Source organism: Squalius cephalus (genome assembly GCF_949319135.1).
Source record: "Squalius cephalus genome assembly, chromosome: 24".
Taxonomy (NCBI): Eukaryota; Metazoa; Chordata; class Actinopteri; order Cypriniformes; family Leuciscidae; genus Squalius; species Squalius cephalus.
Genome location: NC_137145.1, coordinates 6,415,071 through 6,437,681, shown reverse-complemented (window position 1 = coordinate 6,437,681; position 22,611 = coordinate 6,415,071). Strand labels below are relative to the sequence as shown.

At 37.9% G+C, this 22,611-nt stretch overlaps 1 protein-coding gene across 4 annotated transcripts; it reads left to right on the top strand.

Annotated features, from left to right (window-relative positions):
* Positions 1-814: 814 nt before the first annotated feature.
* Positions 815-22,584, top strand: rnf34b (ring finger protein 34b). 4 transcript variants are annotated; one of them, XM_079861763.1, is made up of 8 exons: positions 815-958; positions 11,502-11,726; positions 13,297-13,740; positions 16,496-16,558; positions 16,751-16,991; positions 19,315-19,344; positions 20,035-20,076; positions 21,514-22,584. In XM_079861763.1, the coding sequence occupies exons 1-8, from the start codon at positions 953-955 to the stop codon at positions 21,702-21,704; spliced, it is 1,242 nt and encodes a 413-aa protein (XP_079717889.1). In that variant the 5' UTR covers positions 815-952; the 3' UTR covers positions 21,705-22,584. The 4 variants fall into 4 exon arrangements, with proteins under 4 accessions (XP_079717889.1, XP_079717891.1, XP_079717890.1 ...); XM_079861764.1 differs by having other exon boundaries at positions 816-958; positions 16,790-16,991; XM_079861765.1 differs by lacking the exon at positions 20,035-20,076.
* Positions 22,585-22,611: the final 27 nt, after the last annotated feature.

Here is a 22,611-nt window from a genome sequence, read left to right as displayed (position 1 = left end):
GAAACATATGGTGTTTTAAAGTATTTAAGAACCGCGGTGTGTGAGAATTAATCATTGTGAAATACCTCGTCGCTAATAAAACATTCCAGCACTTTCCAGTGCTGTAGACCAAACAAACAGCAGCCAGTTCTTATCAAACTCATTTAAATATTTTCATTAACAACAAACAGCAGGCAGTTCGTATCATACTCATTTAAACGTCCCCAGTAACCACAAAATTTTGATTAAAAGTTAGCCAGAGTTCACTAAAGAAACGCTCGAGAACAGAAAGCGCGTTGATCTGAAGAGGTAACCATAGCAACAGGCCGCTCGAGCGCTTTCCTCTGGCGTCGGACGTCACACAGACAAAAACAAAAGTAGCCTACTGTTATTTGTCACATCATATAATGTTATATGCACATTTATATATCGTAAGTAGTTTGAAAGGTCGGAATCCAATTAGAATTAGCCAGACGAATCTCAACGGATTGCGCGAGCACAGAAATTCCCTTTTGTTGAAAGTCACTGAATAATTCGCACATTAAGGCAGTTTCCTTGTTAATGAAACTGAGAGTGGGGATTTAATTAGCACGGCTAGGTTAATTAGCAAATCAGAGCTGGACATAATTATCAGCTTTCTACACATCTGCTTCCAAACAAGGTCTGTTGAGAAAGCAGTTAAAGGGTCACACTCACTCACACTCCAGTGTCGCTGCATCAAACTGATGTCTGCACACATGCGTGGCTAAAAGACACGCCCACTCGCCGGCAAACTCAACGCCGATTGGCTGCTATACATACCAGCGGGCCTTGCTATTTCGGGATTGGCGGATCCGCGCTTTGCCATTACGTTATCCTCTTTTCTACACACACACAAGGATGCTAGAAAGAGAAGACGTAATGGAGTGTTCCTGAGTGTCCTTGCAATGCAAATCACTTTAGAATTCGACAGTTTTCACGGACGGGAGTTGCAATGAAGGTATGTAAACATACATAAATGTCAGATGTTTTATTGATATCGACGAGATTTGTCATCTGCATGTAAACAACGAAATAATTTATTTCCGTAGCCTATTGACGTTCGTTATGTCAACAGTCGGACTTCTTAAGAGTTGCATCAGTTGGATGCATCAAATGACTCTGCAAATAGCAATGCGTGCGTTCTTCCTTATTTTCTATGCTCGTGCATTAGGAGTGTTTGCTTGGGTGACAGCTGCATTGTTTTTATTGTCGTTTAGCAAGAGATATCTGTAGATATCAGGACAGGTGCAGCTTGATTTGTCCAGTGGAACAGCGTGTACAAGCAGTGATCACCATAACCCAGTTTATCCCAGCACTTCTCTAATGAGATTGGAGGAGAGTCTTTGCCAGCAGTCACTGGATGAGCTGATATGAATGGACAAGCAGCTCAGACAGTCATGAGGGACAGAAGTGATTTCCCCTACTAAAACGTCACAATTAAATTATATCATAGTGATTATGGCGTCAGGATAGCGACACAAGTATTGCGCGTGCGATGACAGCAGTGGTTCCCTCTACAGAAACGTCGCGATGTAATTACGTGCTTAGTAATTATGACGTCACAATTCTTATTGTGATGATTGCTACTTGTATAAATCGGTAGGCAGTTCAGACAGTCATGAGGGGCAGAAGTGATTCCCCCTACTGAAAAGTCACAATTTATTTATAGTGTAGTGATTATGATGCCAGATTAGTGATACAAATAATTAATATCAGTGGACCAGCAATTCACATCGTTTCTCCTACTAAAAAATGTCTTGATTTAATTGTGTATGTAGTGATTATGACATCAGAATAATTATGAAAATGAATGTGATTGTGATGACTGATAGTCTTATGAATGTACATAAAGTCAGGAGGGATATAAGTGATTTCCCAGAAGAGAGTCGGAATAGTCATGAAAATAGTAATTATGTTTGTGATATCTGGCTGAGCTGTAGTTAGACCAGCGGTTCAGAAAGTCATGGCTAAATTGACATTTTTGAATTGTGGCATAGTGATTATGACATGGGAATTGTGATGAAAATGATTGTGGTTGATTCTATTTGTAATGTCTGGTTGAGCAGTTATAATTGGACCAGCATTCCAGATAGTAATGACTAAAATGTCAGTTTTGAATTATGATATACAGTATGCCATCAGAATAGTGATGAAAATGTATGGCCATGCTGGTATAAATGGACATAAACATCACAAATAATGAACTATCACATAGTGGTTATGATGCCAGAATAGAGGAACATGATGAAAAGTGTGAAGATGAAAATGACTGATTCCAATAGTGATTTTTTACAACGTGAAAATCTGCTCAGACAGAGATTATTCCTCTCATTAAAACTCAAAATTGCATAATGATTATATTTATGATGTCAGAATAGTAGACTGTAACAAGGAGGGAAGATTGTAATAAAAGTGTGATTATGATTGTTGTGATTTGCCGAGATGTTAGGAATGGAGAAAAGTTGCTCAGTCACGCGAAACAGAAGTGATTCCCCTTCTAAAACATCACAGTTGAATTATGACATGATGAATATAATGTCAGAATAATTGATTATGATGAGAGATGTGATAAAAAGTTTTGGTAGGCTACTATGATTGTGGAGGTATTTTAAATGTTAATAGTGGGAATTTACTTGCTGGGGAGAAAAGATCTGGTGATTGTGATGAGTTTTTTGTCAGCACATAATGACTAAATGCTTTCAAATACTAATTTCCATTTAATGTGTGAGGTGTTTTTTTAACTCAGTGTTGACCTCACTTCTTCAGGGAGCAGCCGTGAAGCAAAGCGTGAGTGGGTATAATTGGCGGGTTAATCACATGTTAGATAATTCTGAATAATTCCTCTCATTCAAAAGAGCACCCCTGTCTGGCCTCGTTTCTCCCTGTGGTTTCTGTGATGGCACTGTGTAGTGACACTTTTAAAGCACAGAATCCCCCGGGAAGCAAAAGGACAAACTGCCTTCTGTTCTGAAAGAAAGCTTTTTCTGAGGATAACCACTCTTCTTTTACATTGCTTTTTGGGAATTCTTTTAATGTGAATTGTGGTTATTATTTCTGGAGGTGTTCAGAACCCTGTTATTGTACAATCATTCAATGATATTTATCTGTTCATTCATTCATATTCTACTTTTGGTATCTGGTCCACACACTATAGCTGAAGTCATTATTTTTAGGACTCTAGAAAGAGTTAAACAAAAGTCTGGAGAAGTTTCAGATGGAGATAATCTGCCTTCATCTGTTTTATATTAAAAAAGCAGTGGAAATGAAATGGCATATCTCCACCAAGATCATTATTAGAAACGCCAGTCATTTTGTAATAAAGTTAGCAACAAAAAAAATCTACTGATGATTATGAAGATTTTTCTAAATTTACATTTAATAAAAAAACATTTGTCTTTGTAACATTGTCTAAATACTTTACTATATTAATGATGTCTTATTAGATCCCAGCAAGGTTCCTACACTTCTTTAAAGGATTAGTTCACTCAAAAATGAAAATGTTGATAGTATTTAATCACCCTCATGCTGCTATTTGCCAATATTTTTTGAAGAATCTTCTTCACACAGCTCTTTTTCCAAACAAGGAAAGCTTATCAGGGTTATTATAGTTAACTAAAACTGAAACTAAAACCATGAAAAAAACATTTCCGTTACGTAAAATATGTAATATACACGTTAATAAAAAATATTTAAAAAAAATATTTTTGCCAAGACAACATTACTCATTTTAATTTAGTAATAATTAATTACATTTTAATTTTAATGAAATAACTAAAATAAAAATGAATAAAAACTTTATAGGCATATAATTTTTTTTTTTAAACTGACAAAAACGCACAGCAAAATTACTTTAAAATAAAAATGAAAAATATGTCAAATTCAAAGCTGTTGAGCTAAAAAAAAAAGGCCATTTACTTTTAAACTATATGTAGTTTAATATGGATCCGTTTTATGATGTTTTTAGTCATTGTTTGTGGCTTGACTCCTTCATTTTAATTTTTGGATGAGCTATTCCTTCAAGAAACGTTTCTTAAACCAACAACATGTTCAAAGCTGCTCAGTCCCATATCTGCTTGTGTGATTAGTTATGCACTCTCATGTGAATGCTCATTAGTCAGAAGTCATTGGAAGTCGTGCATCTCTGTCAGTGGAAGGGGTTTCATTACTCTGTAGTTCTTTCTGAGCTTTACAAAGACCGTCGCTGCCGGTGAGAGGAGAGACAAGGCATTTGCTTTACCTTTATTCCGTTGTGAATCAGAAGTGCTGATTCATTGTTTTTAAGAAAATCAGGCACAAGTCAGTGGAACGCATCTTATCAAGTCACCTTATTCCCAGTGCTTAATGCAGTTATAAGTTTCTGCATGTATTAAATCTTGAGCACTGGAGACATTAGTCTGAATTCAGTTGATGTTGGCATGCACGTGGTCTCGTCCAGTGTCCTCCTCATCAATTAAAAATAAGCATTTACCTTAAGATTTGCTTTCAAATGAGTCCCTGTGCAGCGAATCGTGACTTAGGGGAACTGTAACGCTCTGTTTTCCTTGAAGGAAACAGCGCTCTGAAGGCTCTTGGTCTGACATGAGAGAATAGGTCATCAGATCTCTAAAAGCAGGAGACTGTATCGCTGGAGTCCTCTAGACTGTCAACCTGTCAGAAACTATACCAGAACCAATGCTGGGTCAGACGTACTTTACGCCAGACGGACGAGATGTGCACACACACGTTATATAAACAAACACTGCTTTTTCCTTTAACTTGTTCAGTCATTTCTCATTTCTGTAACTTCCACTTTGAAACCTTTATGCAATGCATTATTAAGATATTCTTAAAGCACGCTAGATTTGGGGAAAGTTACTTTTAAAAGTAATGCAATACAATATTGCATTACTCCCTAAAAATGTAACTAATTGTGTTTTTTTACTTTTTATGGAAAGTCAAGTCACCTTTATTTATATAGCGCTTTATACACTACATATTGTCTCAACTCAGCTTTACAGTGATAACAGGAACATGATTCAGTGATGCAAACAGAGTTCATTTTGGCAGCTCTAAAAGAAAATAATGCCATTGTTCAGCTGAAGTAAGTTCAGTGTTGATTCAGTTTCGTTGTAAAGATCATACATTTTTAAATGAGTTAATTTCATCTTTAAAGCAGTTCTGCAGAAAACAGCGATGTCATCGTCCAGCTCAGTTCAGTGTCAGTGCAGTCAAATCAACAATATTGTTGAATATAAAGTAAAGGGTTAAGTTACTTTTGCATTACTTTTTCTGACCTAGGCTGGGTTTGCTTGTTTTGTTTTTAAATAATAAAAAAGCAAATGTAAAGGACCTTTCACACCAGAAGTGAAATAAACAAGCCTCAGGCTGAAGGAAATGCAAATTCACTCTTGTACAGTAGAGGGCGCTGCTCAAAATAACCTTCAGCGGTGCTGCCACTCTGGATCACAGAAGAATAGGATGCAGGAGAAGAAAGTTCTCAAACCAAAAAATGAAACACAAATGTGATGTTTAACTAAATGTAAACAGTCCTACTCGACCCGCTCCGAGCGAGATTCAAACTGGGGTCTCTAGCGTGGGAGGCGGGTGCGCTAACAAGGACGCTAAAGACCACAGTCGCTAGAGCTGTCGCTAGAGCTCCTCTTGAGGTCAGGGGAGTGAGGTTTACACATACACACAGCTCTTACTGGCCTACGTCCGTTACACTCACCCCCCTAAACCTCACTCCCACCCGGGTCACGGCACCAAATCTAACCAGTCCTACTCGACTCCCTCCAAGTGGGATTTGAACTGGAGTCTCCGGCGTCAGTCGCTAGCTCGCCTCTTGAGGCCAGGGGAGTGAGGTTTACACGCACAGCTCTTACAGGCCTACGTCCGACCGTTATAGCATTACCGCATTTTTGCTTATTTGTACGGTTGAATTGGATCGTCGAAGGTCAGCAGCAAAGACATTGGTTAATAAAGTGAGATTAAATACATAAAGTATATTGTGATATTTAACATATTTAATTATTGCTGGTTTGTGTAAAAAAAACAAACTTTTTTCTATTAATTTTGAGGAACACTGAATCTGTTTTTGTGCAAGTGATATAAGTAAATGCAAACTCACATTTAGTCTAGAACTACAATAAACATCATGTTCACAACGCCTCTGCACTTACTCTGATTTCTCTCAACATGGAGACAGAAGAGCTGTCAGTCAATAAATGGGAAAACAAAGTAACTTGCGTTACTTATTTGAAAAACTAACTCCGATACTTTGTTGTAAATTTAAAAGTAATCCGTTACTTTACTAGTTACTTAAAAAAAGTAATCTTATTACATAACTTGCATTACTTGTATTACTTTACCCGCAACACTTTACTCACTTTGATTCAAGTTTATTTGTATAGCGCTTTTCATACAATGTCTTTCAATACACAATACAGCAGTAATATACTGTTATACGATAATACAAGTTATGTGGTTAGTAAACAATGTATTCACAATGAACACAAAGAACATGTTAGACAATGATTACAATTTTTGATTAAAATAATTACAAAAGGATCATTTTTGACATTCATATTTTGAATGTAGATCCAAAGTTGGTATCATCTGAAGTCTTTGCAAGTTTAAAAAAGTCATGCAATACTTCATATTCTACATTCAGGCTTCATAAATAGTGCTGCAATTTGTTAGTAACAAATGCAAATATACACAAAAAATGCGAGGTCTTGGGGTTAGAAGCTGCCGTGTTCTTCTCTCAGTGGTTTTGTGATGGACGTGGCCGCCTCGCTGAGCTCACGGGGCTCTAATTGAAGTGACAGGGGGAAGCTGTGCCACCGGCTCTCTGCCAGACTGAAGCACGAGCAGCGGCTTCATGCCCTGACCTTACGTTACGCAACACGGAGATCACGCTAACTGCCATACTGTTCAAATACTGAGGGAACTGCCAGAGGGATTCCTCTCAAACCCAGGGTGCACTTCATGAGCAGCCAACATCATTTATAATATGATAAACAGGAAATATTAGTGGCCTGCCAGACAGACTTCAGTATAAAGGTTGTGCTTTTTGAACTGGCTTACACTTATTAAATAAAAAATATATTTGTTTATTATATAGTAGTACTATAGTTATGGCTAATACCAAGTTACAACAGTTTTGCAGAAACACTTCCATTCAAAAGTTCTGGTTCAGTCTGTATTTTTTTAAAGATATTAATACTTTTATTCTGCAAAGACTCATTTCATTGATCAAAAGTGACAGTAAAGATATTTAATATAATGTTACAAAAGATTTCTATTTCAAAAAAATGCTGGGTTTTTTTTCTTTTGGTTTTTCCTGTTTATCATAAGAATCACAGTTTTCACAAAAATATTAAGCAGCACAACTGTTTTCAACATTGATAATAATAAGAAATGTTTCTAGATCAGCAAAACAACATATCAGAATGATTTCTGAAGGATCATGTGACACTGAAGACTGGAGTAATGATGCCTAAAAAGTCATCACAGGAATAAATTACATCATAAAATATATTTTAAATTGTAATAATACTTCACAATATTACTGTTTTTAATGTATTTTTGGTCAAACAAATGCAGCCTTTGTGAGCATAAGAGATTTCTTTCAAAAACATAAAAAAGTCTTACTGACCCCAAACGTTTGAATGGTCGTGCATTTATGTGTATTGTCGGGTCCACTAGTCTGAGCACATTTTATTTAGTTTTTCTAATTTGATGCAGTTTTTTCATTACAAATAATATTATCAGCATAACAATTAGTGTTAAGTGTTGCAAAATCAACCAGCTATTTTGCTATAATGTCTGCTCTGTTGTCTTTCTATATAAGAGAAAGAATCACTATTATCAAATTGTTGTGTGCTCATACTGTACATACACAAAAAACACTACACACAGCAGTGTTGGCCTGCATTTTGTAAGTGTTTAAACAGCAAACGGAAAAAATTGGTTTGACGTTAGACGTTCGATATTCACATATTTATATATGAATATATAAATATGTGGCTTAACCTGCCCTACACTGAGCAACAACAGATTTCAGCCGCTCAGCCAACACTGATATGTCAAACACAGAACAACCCATCGCTCTCTCTGCACCATAGGATGCATGTATGCTCATTTCAGCTCATTGATTCTCCTGCTCTTTAACAGAAGATGCATTCCCCCCCTCCTCTGAAGTGTTCTTCTGAGACAAGACATCACGGCGCCATGTTGGATCACAGGCACTGATGAAAGCTGCCGGTTAGCCATGTTTCATGATGGTTGTGCATTTGTATGCATAAATGAGGGTTTATTAATCAAAGAAACAATGGATGTTGTTTCCTGTACAAGGATTTTATTTTTATGCTTTACTGTCCCTTCACTGAGCAAGCACGGATCTGATTGGCAGACTTTACGAACCTTCTGTGAGTTTTTATTAAAGTGCACTATGCAACTTCTTTTTTGTTTAAAATGAACAAAATTTAAATAATGAGTCAACACGCAATCGAAACATCTTCCAAAACGTGTTTTTGTCTTACCCTGATTCACTATGGTAAGCCCGTTATAAGTGTTTATATTTTAGACCTGTCAGTATGGTAACCGTGGGAAATTGCGTAGATGCGTCACTCGCCCGTGTGTCTCTTCGAATCTGTTAATACAGAAAAGTTGCTCCAGCTACTTTGATGCGTGTATGTTGTGGGAGTGGCAGGGGTTAGTTGTCACAACGAGCGAGAAAGGTTGACACGGAGCAGCTAAATCTTGAACCTCTGGGGAATCACCCATTTTCAACAAACAGCATCAGAGTCAGCTGGCAAAAAGAGAATGCGACAGAACTCGTAATAAAACAAGAATCAACATTGGCTTGGCTTTTCAGAGATGGCGAGAACTGAGGGATTTGAAATGTTTGAAATTTGTATGTAAGGTATTTTTTTGAAAGATAAATTGCCATATGTAGCCCTCTAACAGAGTTCATTGTAAAGCGTTATCTATTGTGAAGGGTCAATTCATTATGGTTGTTGTAGCGCTGTGCTGGGATTTACACTCACCTAAAGGATTATTAGGAACACCTTTTCAATTTCTCATTAATGCAATTATCTAATCAACCAATCACATGGCAGTTGCTTCAATGCATTTAGGGGTGTAGTCCTGGTCAAGACAATCTCCTGAACTCCAAACTGAATGTCAGAATGGGAAAGAAAGGTGATTTAAGCATTTGAGCGTGGCATGGTTGTTGGTGCCAGATGGGCCGGTCTGAGTATTTCACAATCTGCTCAGTTACTGGGATTTTCACGCACAACCATTTCTAGGGTTTACAAAGAATGGTGTGAAAAGGGAAAAACATCCAGTATGCGGCAGTCCTGTGGGCGAAAATGCCTTGTTGATGCTAGAGGTCAGAGGAGAATGGGCCGACTGATTCAAGCTGATAGAAGAGCAACTTTGACTGAAATAACCACTCGTTACAACCGAGGTATGCAGCAAAGCATTTGTGAAGCCACAACACGCACAACCTTGAGGCGGATGGGCTACAACAGCAGAAGACCCCACCAGGTACCACTCATCTCCACTACAAATAGGAAAAAGAGGCTACAATTTGCACAAGCTCACCAAAATTGGACAGTTGAAGACTGGAAAAATGTTGCCTGGTCTGATAAGTCTCGATTTCTGTTGAGACATTCAGATGGTAGAGTCAGAATTTGGCGTAAACAGAATGAGAACATGGATCCATCATGCCTTGTTACCACTGTGCAGGCTGGTGGTGGTGGTGTAATGGTGTGGGGGATGTTTTCTTGGCACACTTTAGGCCCCTTAGTGCCAATTGGGCATCGTTTAAATGCCACGGCCTACCTGAGCATTGTTTCTGACCATGTCCATCCCTTTATGACCACCATGTACCCATCTTCTGATGGCTACTTCCAGCAGGATAATGCACCATGTCACAAAGCTCGAATCATTTCAAATTGGTTTCTTGAACATGACAATGAGTTCACTGTACTAAAATGGCCCCCACAATCACCAGATCTCAACCCAATAGAGCATCTTTGGGATGTGGTGGAACGTGAGCTTTGTGCCCTGGATGTGCATCCCACAAATCTCCATCAACTGCAAGATGCTATCCTATCAATATGGGCCAACATTTCTAAAGAATGCTTTCAGCACCTTGTTGAATCAATGCCACGTAGAATTAAGGCAGTTCTGAAGGCGAAAGGGGGTCAAACACAGTATTAGTATGGTGTTCCTAATAATCCTTTAGGTGAGTGTATTTTCAAGGAAGTACCATGTCTATTAATGGGTGAAACTACAGAAATGTCTTCTGCTAGTCAGGGGTGCGTTTCCCAAAAGCATCTTACCCAAAGATGGTCGCAAGTTCCCTTGAACTCTATTGGTAATGACAGAACTTGCGACCATAGTTGGGTTTGGGAAACGCACCCCAGCTTGAGATCCTTTCCATCTAAACTGGATATATCTCTTACTATAAGCCTATAGTAGTGAATGGTTTATGAACATTAGGATAACTATATTCATCCACGGTCACGTATGGCCGTATGCCAGCGGTATTATGAGACATTCAGCGTAGTGAAACCAACATCTTCTAAATTTACTCCTTAAGTAAATGAAAGCTCTTGAAACATCAGACCATTAGACCTTTGGAGAGTAAGAATACTTCTGGTAATGCATGCTTTTTATGATTATTTTGAAAGCATTGTTTGGTTTGCACATGCATTTGGCTGAAACCAGAGACATCCATTAATCTCAGCTGTTTAGCTCGTACTGGCGTTTTGCTCTGCCGACTCCGTTTTAACACTCCAAATGCGTGCTAGAATTAGCCGGACCTTGTCTCGCCCTAACAGCCATTTACACTGTATCATGTTCCTTGAGGAATCACTTAAGGACTGCAATGCATTGATTTAATCCAGATGATTACTAACAGATTTTATGAGTGTTGAGGTTGAGTGGATTCAGTTGTTTATGATGTACAAGTTACATATTGTGAAGCATGCACTACATTTTTTTAATATATATATATTGAATATATATATTTTAAAATGTTATTTATTCCTGTGGTGCAAAGTGAAATTTTCAGCATCATTACTCCAGTCTTCAGTGTCACATGATCCTTCAGAAATCATTCTAAGATGATGATTTGCTGCTCAAAAAACATGTATTAGTATCAGTGTTGAAAACGGTTTTCACTTACAATGATTTCTGAAGAAATGTGACTGAAGACTGGAGTAATCACAGGCATACATTTGATATTAAAATATATTAAAATGAAAAAAACATTATTTTAAATTGTAATAATATTTCAACATATTACTGTTTCTGCTGTATTTTTGATCAAATAAATGCAGCCTTGGTGAGCATGAGACTTCTTTTAAAAACTTTGTTTAAAAATTGTTAGTATATGTGCTTGATTTCATGTGTGACTGGCACACGAATTTGCCCTCTGTGGTAAAGTGCATGATCGTTTTTGCCATTGCTTTATCATAACACACTGTGAACATGTCCTTCTTCTCCAGGCGGGGGCCTCCTCCATGTGGGCGTCATGTTGCGGGCTGCTGAATGAGGTGATGGGCACGGGGGCGGTCCGCACCCAGCAGCCAGGCTTTGGAGCCGGAGCAGGGCCGTTCCGCTTCGCCCCGAGTGCTGGTTACTCCACCTACCCACCCAGCAGCACCACCTCAGGAAGCGCGGGCCTGGCGTGCAAAGCCTGCGGACTGGCCTTCTCTGTGTTCAGGCGAAAGGTAGGATACCTGGGGTTTATGAAATATGATTTATGATTGTGTATAAATAATGTTGATCTGTCATGCCTAAGTCTGGCATGCCTCATACCCTGGCAAAGGAAAGGACAGAAGTGATGAAAGGTCGAAGCATTCACTTTTCCACAAAGCATCTCTGTTTTGAAATCCTATCAGCACATTCACACCTGTCTGCAGACGCTCAGATGCCCAGATGGTGTGATGCATTTGCAGATGTGACACATATGCACAGACCTGATGGATAGACCTGACATTAACCCAGAGTGCAATGCTTTGATTGAACAGCTCATTCATCAGCAGGGTGGCATTTGATAACAACCACTGAGCTTGCCAACAGAGATTCCTCAACTGCTTCTGAGAGTCTGAAAGTGTCTTGAAAAACGAAGCTCATGCCGCAGTGATTTAGAGATGGAAGTGTTTGTATTCTGTCAGTGTCAATCAAACCAACTAAAGCATGACGTAATTAAATCACACGCATAATAGTTGACTGTTTAAAGCTATACTATGCAACGGTTGATGAAGTTAGTTGCAGAGGAACATTGTTTTTGTTATTACGTGAGTTAATACAATAATGGAAGACGGATATCTGAAAAAGATTGCTTATGAGAACCTAGTTAACCTAGTTAATGCACAGCAAATGTGATGCTATGTTGAATTTTGTTTTATTATAGGTCCCTAAACGGGTTGAATGAATGATTCAATGACTCACTCATAAATACTTAACTTGTTTCAATCAACACAATTGTTATTTGAAGCACAAAGTTCCTTTCAAAAGGTGATTTGCTCTATTCTGATCGCTTCCGCAGATATCAGTATGTATATGGGAACTATGAACTTTTATCCCAGTACTTCCAATATATGTGACACAGAAATATCGATAGTGCGTGTGGTTAAAAAGTGGTTTCACATCTTCACATAATAACTGCTTTCTCTGGCTCAGCGGCAGATTTGAATATTTTCCGATTACCATTTAGGAATGACATCACGTGGGTGTTTGAATCGAGATACAGATTTATACAGATTTATAAAACTGATCCGAGATCAGGTAAAAAACACATAGACACTGGTTTATGGGTTCCCGAGATCACCTAGCAGTGAACCATTAAAATTTCGTACCGTTTCGAACCGTTTTCGCACCAAACCAGTGATTCGAAAAAAATTATTCACTTATGTTTTGAACCTTCACAGAGAAGTAGGTGCATATCAATTTACGTACATATGCACTATTCTATACCGTTGTGTAGTATAAATAGTGCGAGTAGTGCGTTCACTCGAATGAGGCAAATAATTGCGAATAATAACTGTCGCAGCTTTCCTTATGTAGCGGAGGGGGAGTGGCAATCAGACTGATGTTGAATGACAAAACCTTATGAAATTCACACACTACACTGTTGAGTACATAGTGCATATAAGTGTGTCATTTGGGACACAACTAGTGTTTCGAAAATGTCCATCCCTATTATGATGTACTCTCATTATTCAAATTTTGTTCATTTTGAACCAAAAAAAAAGTAACGTAGTGTAGCTTTAATGATTCATCCCTCTCTCTTCCCAGCACGTTTGCTCGGACTGCAAGAAGAGCTTCTGCTCGCTGTGTTCCGTGCTGCAGGAAAACCTGCGGCGCTGCGCCACCTGCCACCTGCTGTGGGGCACGGCCTTCCAGCGGCCCAGGTTAATGCGGCTCCGCGTTAAAGACCTGCGGCAGTACCTCATGCTGAGAAACATCAACACGGAGACTTGCAGGGAGAAAGAGGACCTGGTGGACCTGGTGCTCTGCCATCTGGGGGCCGAGCTGGAGATCGGGGAAGATGAGGAGGAGGAGGAAGTAGAGGAGGCGGAAGCGGAAGCGGACACGGACAGTCTGCCGTCACTTCCGCGCTCTCTCTCCACGCCGCCCGCTTCCACGGCGCGCTCCTCCTCGCAGCAGTCGGCGCTGTCCGTAGCCGTGTCTCAGGGAGAAGCTCTCAGTCGCAGCGATAGCTCAGGGACAACCAATCAGGTGAGGCGCTTTCTTTCAGTCACTTTACCGATGTTTTCCCATGCATTGCATCACAGTTCGGTTATAGAATGCGGTTTTGTTTTGTTTTTTGATTTGGACACTTAAAATGTATGTGTATAACGTAATTATCAAGACTATTTTACAAATTTTTAACATGGAAACAAGTCCTATATATATATACTATAAGACGTGTGATTCAGCATTTATAATCAATAAGATATATTCATTAAATTTACAATTTACAAAAATAAATAAATACATTTCACTTTAATACGTTTATTATTCTTTTTTATAATTTTGTTAAATGATATTTATTTATATTTATTTTCAATGGTTTAAATGGCCACTAAATAGAGCAATATTTTGAAAACACAACAGATTTACACATTCAACCTTCAAATTACTTACCTAAAATTGCACAGTATTTTTTTACATTAAAAAAATTACCAAAAATCTTTCTTCTAATGTATTGCTTTAACATTACTGTCAATTATTATCTTTAAAAGTTTTGTTGCGTTATATCATAATTTAGCATGCCTACTGTTAAAATGCGTATTGCATTATACATGTTGAAGCATGTTCACTTTCTGAATACATAAGCGAGGGTTTCTTCTCAATCGTAAACATTTTTACTCCCTGATCTATTGACTCCTGTTCTCAGTACAGTTATTAAGCTGCTTACAGCCCTCAGTTAGCAGGCACTCATCCGCTCTGACGTGCTCTGATGTGACGTGACCGCGTGGATACTGGAAACAGCTGTACCCCACCAGGCTAGCCGTGACGTTTAAGCCTTTACTTTTTATTTAGACGTCACGTGACATGCTGAGCGTGTTACATAATGTTGGAACGGGTTGTCCGATAATTCCTGAATGACTTAGACTTACAGTTAAAGAACAGCACAGACATTAAAGCGCTTTTTAAGAGGCAAATGACTAAGTTTGATAACTACACAAATTCACCCTGAAGTTTTAAAGAGTGTGTCTGTGTGTTCAGGAAGAGACTGTGATGGTCTAGTGTGACTTCAGAGCCTGAGTTGGCAGACTGACCCATTCATTATTAATACGCAGCCAGCCAGCAAAGCTGCACGACGTCTGTATGTGGCCCGTGTGTGTGAGATCTCAGTCCATGTGCTGAGCCTTCTCATAAACACAGTCACTCTTCTGCAAGACAGCAGAGAGGAACAACGCAGAGCCATTAGCTAATTGTTCTGAATGCGGCAAATAGGAAAAGAGAGAGCGAGAGAAAGAGAGAACAAACGCTGTCTGCACACAGTCCTTATTTGAATGACACGGGGAACGAATTATTGCAGTCATTGGGAATAAATGATTGAATCTGTAATGTGTTGTTATTTGATGTGCAGTTGCAGAACCGAGGGAAGCTAATTGTGAAGATGTGATGGTAGATGGTTTCATTTAAATGGACTTAAACAGACAGAGATTATTCATAGTTTTGAAAAAGCATTTTGACACTCAAGAATTGCATGAAAGACTTTCATTTTTAACATGGTGAAAACTTTCCAAGAACAATAGAATGGCTAATTTTTTATAATTTACTTTAAGATGTGTTTTACAATTTATAATGAGTAAAATGTTAATTGAGTTAAATCTATTTCTTAATGAGGCAAGTTTAGTTCAATATAATATAATATTTATTAATTCATTATTTATTATTTAATATATTGTAATGTGTCTTAGCTTTATTTTTTTATTATATTATATAATATTATATTACATTACATTATATTTAAATCTAGTTCTTTGAACTTTCTATTCATCAAAGAATCCTGAAAAAAAGTTAATCATGTTTTCCACAAAATAAATGTTTCTTGAGCATCATATCAGCATATTACATTGATTTCTGAAGGATCATGTGACTAGAGTAATGGTGCTGATAATTTCAGCTTTATATTCACAGGAATAAATTACATTTTAAAAAATAATTAAAATTATCATTTCTATACTCAAACAGAAAGCAATCATTTTGAATTGTAGAATTTCACAACACTGTTTTTGCAGTATTTTTCTTTAAAAAAAAAAATTCTTTACTGGCCCCAAACTTTTCCAAAAAATGTTTATGTTTGTTTTAGGGCTGTCAAACGATTAATCGCATCCAAAATAAAAGTTTGTGTTTACATAATATATGTGTGTGTATGGAGTATAATTATTTTCTATATATAAATACACACACATGCATATATATTTAAGAAAAATGTGTTATTTATATATAAAATATTTATATATAATATAAATTATATATAATATAAATATATATACACAGTATATACATGCAAATATTTCTTAAATATATACATGCATGTGTGTGTATTTATATATAGAAAATAATTATACACCATGCACACACATATATTATGTAAAAACAAACTTTTATTTTGGATGCGATTAATCGCGATTAATCGTTTGACAGCCCTAGTTTGTTTTGTTATGTATAACATATTTGTATTTAATATGGCTTGAATTTATATTCTGAAACATTAAAAAAATATATATTTAAGATTTTCTTCAAGTTTTAGTCTTCTTTTTTTCTGGCCAATCTAACATTTATTACAGTTATTCATTTAGCATATTTTTTCCCACAGCTTTAATCTATCCAGTTTTCTTTTCCAAATGAACACAAACACTAAAGAGCAAAGATGACGGGACAGCACCTGTGATCACCACTGCTCATCGGGCCAGAACACACATTCTGACTTCAACCGGATTTTAATCAGATCTTGATTTCTGTGTTTTATCTTCAGGAACATGGAGATGCTGCATCAGTTTCCCTCCTCAACCTGGAGCCTCATGACGACATACTGGAGGTGAGACAAACCATCCCTGTGTTCACTTCTGACAAAATCAGCATGCCCTGGTTGATTGTGCGACCTACTGCGAAGACGATTGGGTTACTTCAGCATCCATTAACATTAATAATTCAGTGGCATCCAATAATTCTGCTTAGTGTTTGGCAAATACTTCAAAAAAATCTGATATAATATCAATGTGGACTACAGATCCGTCTACATGTCTCTGTTGCCGTCTGTCCCGAGCAGGCGAGCCCAGCGACGCAGAGACGCGCGCGTGCCTCCCTCTCGGACCTGTCCCGCGAGGACGACATCGAGAGCCTGACGGTGCGGCAGCTGAAGGAGATTCTCGCCCGCAACTTCGTCAACTTTTCAGGCTGCTGTGAGAAATGGGAGCTGGTGGAGCGCGTCCATCGTCTCTACAGAGAGAACGAACTCAACAGAAGATCCAGTAAGACTCAATGTGACGCATTATAAAGCAAGTTAGACTCTACCTAAAGTGGTCTACTTATACTGTGGTTGTTTCTTAAACATCTATAGTCACCTTAAACTATTCATAGGCAGAAAGAGAACGGTAGAGACTTAAGCTGATTCAATACATGTTATTCAGTTTCAATAACAATTCAATTAAATTCCCTTTTATTGTCACGCATTATATACAACGAAATTAGCAAACCTTATGGTGCACCCAGAACAGCACAACTGCTATAGATATAACTATGACACAATAAGTATAACACACTACAATACAATACAATAACTTTTGCAACTGAAGTGAGGTATTGCATGTAAAAACACTGCACATCTTTATCTTGCAGTGGCCCTATACAATTAGTACAATTTAAATATGTCCGTTCAAAGAGCAATTGAGAGTTCAGTGTTCAGAGTAACAGTATTCAGTTCTTGTATGGGTCTGGGGTAGAAAGTGTTTGTTTGTCCGTGATAAAATGGACCTGAAGCTCCTACCAGGTCTTTCAGTATTAGCTGCTCTAATACAGCATAGTTGGAGTTGGTAGCCCAGGAGAGATCGGCAGAGATATATTTGCCCAGAAACCTTAAAATAGGGATGTGCAATATCACGCTTTTTGATCGTGAACGATTAAAATGTCTCCACGATCTGCTTTTGAAGAAATATTGTAGTATCGTGCTACAGGTCATTCTATCAGTTGAAGTTCTGGCACCTCCGTCCCAACATACTGTACAACGCCATGTACATTCACATCACATGTTAACACAGATGTAGGATTACACTCACTTGACATTGCAGTTATTTACAAATAAGAAAGTTTATTATTTGGGAAAACAGCCCAAAATGATCCAAAGATTTTAGCTGTCCAGTCTGAGACAATTTATTAAGTGGCTTTTTGGAGAAGGACCAAGTTTCAGATGCTTTAGTGATGTGCCACATTTTGGGTTTTTTTTAGACAGCAATTAATAGAGATAATAAGACTAACATCAGCAAATGCTGGATTAGTCTGCTGTACAGGAGAGTTGAAAGCACATACTGTATATCCTTCATTAAAAGGTATGACCGCTGAGAAATGGCTGGAAATGTCAAATAAGAAAGACTGAGTGTTAAAGGAGTGACCATCTTAATACATTTTAATATCTCTTAAACAATTTGGTAGGGATCATCAGCAGCATGTCCTGAAGGTACCTGAGAAGTTTGAATGCTCACGTGACATTGCAGTTATTTACAATCACGGAAGTTTATGATTTGCCTGCATTTTAAAGCCCTAATAATGGTGTTTGTGGGATAAGTGGGGACACAGTCATGAATGGAGAGGTCATAAAGAAGTGGGCTCAGCACAGAGCCCTGTGGGGCACCCGTGCTGAGTGTGAGGGTGGAGGACAGATGGGGGCGCAGTCTAACAGTTACCCCTTTCGCACAGAGCATTGATCCCAGAAAATTGCCATATAAATGCTAGAGTGCCTTCTGTGTGAATGCAAACATGTCGATCCCGGGATTGGGACCTAGTAACATATGCTAGGATCAGTCGTGGAACACACCCTGTGTGAAAAAAGGCAGGACCAATGCCATAAGCTGTGTGTCGTAGTTATGACGCTGAAGCAGAGATCGTTCAGTAGTGGAACGATGCGCGATGCGCTAGTTTATGATCGAATCAGAAAAAAAAGGCAGTGTGGTTGTGTGTGAACACATCCTGATGTGTGTGAACGCACGCACAGATTCCAGAAAATCACTGGCTGTGTGAATGAACCAAAATTCACATTATCAGTATATAGTGTGAAAGGGGCTTAACAGTCTGAGAGCGATTTGTCAAAAAAAGGCCTTGATCCAATGTCAAATGGATTGGAAAAAACCTAAGTCAACCTAAGTTTTGTGACCAATCTGAATTCAATAAAAAAAAAAAAAATTTAAGCAGATGATCCCTCTTCTAGAAGATATCATGAAGATGTTTAAGTAGAAGAATAGTGCATGAAATGTTCCTTGGGTACTTTATATAACAGATGGTTTTATCTTTTACTGGCTATATAATTGGCAAAATAATGAGAGGGAAACTCTGCGGTCAGTTTTCTAGATGTTCAGGCTGAAAAGAGCACAGCTGACATCATATAATAAGAGCGATGGATGAGAAAGAACGCAGTCATTTTATCACAGTCTTCGAATCTTTTTGACGGGCTGCATGTGAGAAAAAACAACATGAAATTGAATCAGTCAAGGATCAGCCCCAAATCAGCTGTGGCTAATAGGATTTTCAAACAGGCTTGTGCTCTCCATAAAATTGATTCTTTTCATTTTCTTTTCCTTACAGTGGAAAATGTTAGCAACAGCCTTGCTGCAGGTAAGCCAACCTGTTTTGATATTTTACCTCACCGTATTATTAAAAAAAATATTTATATATTATTAAAGTATTTGTTAATATTTTGAATAACTTTTAAATTTATATTTTCAGTTTGAATTTTAGATTTAGTAATTTAGTTGTGCTTTTGTCAGTTTTATTGTTTTATTATGTTTCTATTCAGAATTATGTATTTTAGTTTTAAAATAATTTTAGCACTTCAGCTTAACTGTTGCTAAGGCTACATTTCTACATGCTAATTTTTGCTATGTAATTTTACTTTAGTTTTAGTTAACAATAACAACACTGTTACTTGAGACATTAACCTCTGTTTATTTTGATGGTTTAGTATGAAGTGTTGTCTGTCGTGATAACAGTGTAAATATAAGCTTAGCTCTGTATTAATGTCTTAACAAACGGGTCAGGATTTGGCTAGTTAGCGTGAGTAGTTAGCTATATTATGGATAATATTTCAAATAAAAACATTAAACCATGATTTACAAATGTATATATCAAAACCTGACTACCTTCGATTAATTACTAACCCAGTGTGAAAATGGAACAAGATAACTTAACAATGGTTAACAGTGTCAAGTTTTAAAAGACAATTTTCTATTAGCATGTGAGCATTTTGACAGTGCTGTCCAATGCTAATAACGCTAACTCTACCATTACTATGTTTGTCGATCAAAGTCATAGCTTACCCTCCTCCTATATGCAATGGAGGTATTGGAGGTAAGACTCAGCCTTTTTAATGCGGCTCCAACATCATCATTACCATCATCTCATTACCATGAATGAAAAGTGACTCTTCCCGATGCACGCTGGGAGAGTTTGATATGTGGTTCTCACGTGCATGATCACATTTGTGTCATGAATTGTGCTCCTAATGTGATCTGTCTTTTTATAGCTTGTCACATTACTGTAATTGCACCTTGCCATCATTAATTATAATAACGATTAACACTGCTTGGAAAACAGCCCAAAATGATCCAAAGATTATAGCTGTCCGGTCTAAGACAATATATTAAGTGGCTTTTTGGAGAAGGACCAAGTTTCAGATGCTTTAAGGATGTGCCCCATTTCGTTTTTTAGAGAGCAATTAATAGAGATAATAAGACTGACATCAGCAAATGCTGGATTAGTCTGCTGGACAGGAGAGTTGAAAGCACATACTGTATATCCTTCATTAAAAGGTATGACCGCTGAAATTGACTGGCTGGAAGGATTTCAAATAAGAAAGACAGAGTGTTAAAGGAGTGACCATCAGTCCGCCATTTTGAAATTTGTTATAAATTTTAATATCTCTTAAAACAATTTGACATATCGGCACAAAATTTGGTAGGGATCATCAACAGCATATCCTGAAGGTGCCTGAGAGGTTTGAACACAGCGCCACCTAGTGTTCTAGGGATATAAGGATTTTTGCAAAAACGCTTATAACTTTTCAAAACATTGTCCAAAGTTTGTTTTCATGCCCTTGCGTTCCTTGGCTTATGCCGATTCCGACGATATCTCCATCATTTTGTTTGTCCGCCATTTTGAAGTGAATGGAAAAACTGTTTTTTCACTGTTTCTCCTACAAATTTCATCCGGTTTTGGCCAAAATATGATCAGATAATCTTTGGACCGAACCGCACAGAAATGACTCGACGGATTGTTTATACTTGCCACTGTTCCCGAGAAATACCTCTCCAAAGTTGAACGTGCCTGGGTTTGTTGCCTTATGCTATTTAGCTTAGCATGCTAATTTGTTAGCATGCTAACCAGTTGCCATTCTTTCCAATATCTTTGCTCTTCTGGCTATGCACTGCTGTTGGCCCCGCATCACTGCATGCAGCTATATTTTAAATTCGATTTTTGTTCTTTAAAAAATATTGCATGCTCTTTTTTTTTTCTTTAACAAAATATTCACATTTCTGCTTTTAAATATTTAACATGCATGGCCCCTTATATTTCCATCATAATTGCTTTTATTAAATTGAAAACTGAACATTTATATCACATTTTTACTGCTCAAAATGTCATTGTCAATGCAGCTACAGTATGTACAACAACAAAAAAACACAAGCCTTTGGTTTAAAAGTACCTTATTACACACGAGCAGAACAGGCACACAAGATCGATAGATGATTAAACCAGATCTCAAACCATCCATGTATTGTCTTGCAGATGGTGTTCAAATAGCTCAGCTGGGCGGCGTGGATGAGAACCTGTGCCGGATCTGCATGGATGCCGTGATAGACTGCGTTCTGCTGGAGTGCGGTCACATGGTCACCTGCACCAAGTGCGGCAAGAGGATGAACGAGTGCCCCATCTGCAGGCAGTATGTGGTGCGGGCGGTGCACGTCTTCAAGTCTTAACCACGAGCATCACCTCTACTGAAAGACCTCTACAGTCCTGCTGGACTGAGCAGGCTGGGGCCGTGAGTGACTGGACCGAGAGACCGCCCCTTTAGTTTCACACTGGGTAAAATGGTGGAAACCGGTACTGTGCACACCTTATTTACAAGAGCGAACATTTCCTGCTGCACATTTTTATTTGGTCATTCATTGACACTTTTATGAGTTTCTGTGGTTGCTAACCCAGGGAAGATGGATTTTAGAGGAATAAAGTATAAAAATATGAAAGTTTAAATGGTTTACATTCCTGTAAACTTTTTGGAAATGTGTTATTGTATGTGCAATATAAGAAATCTTTACGTGTGCGAGTGTAGAGACCGATTGCCATTAAGATGCATGTTGTCGTAGCAACAGTGAAGACCAATGTCGTGAAGGGGGAAAGTAGGTGCCAAAGTAGAAATGTGCAGAACGGCTTCTGGTTTATGTTTTTATGTGCTATATTATTAATAAGCGTGCTATTTTCATGTATTGGCATACCACAATTTCGTGACACAGGATCAAATGACTAGTTAGCAGTTATTTATAACAAGATGATAAGAAACTTTATATTATTTTTTCAGACACACTGGAATCCAGCATCTGCCGTTATGTAGCTTATTACTGGAACCTCAATGACTTTTTTTTATCTTGATCAAATTTTGCAGTATCTGTCAAATGTCAGGTTTGTGGTTGGTTTGTCTCCGTTGTGGTGCACCAACAAGATTCTTAAAGATGTGCTAAGTAATTTTTAACTGAACATGTTCGATAATAATAGGGTGGTTATTAAGGTAACGGAAGTTAGGCTGGCTGCCATAAGGAAGGTTCACCTTTATGTAGTCTCATGAGTGTACATTATTAAAAACATTTGTCCAAAGCAAAATTACTTAGC

What these genes read in the sequence shown, in the direction of transcription:
- rnf34b (XM_079861763.1), top strand. An exon ending in CTCATGACGACATACTGGAG is followed by an intron (nt 16,559 to 16,750) that starts GTGAGACAAACC and finishes TGTGGACTACAG; the next exon opens with ATCCGTCTACATGTCTCTGT. An exon ending in ATGCAATGGAGGTATTGGAG is followed by an intron (nt 20,077 to 21,513) that starts GTAAGACTCAGC and finishes ATTGTCTTGCAG; the next exon opens with ATGGTGTTCAAATAGCTCAG.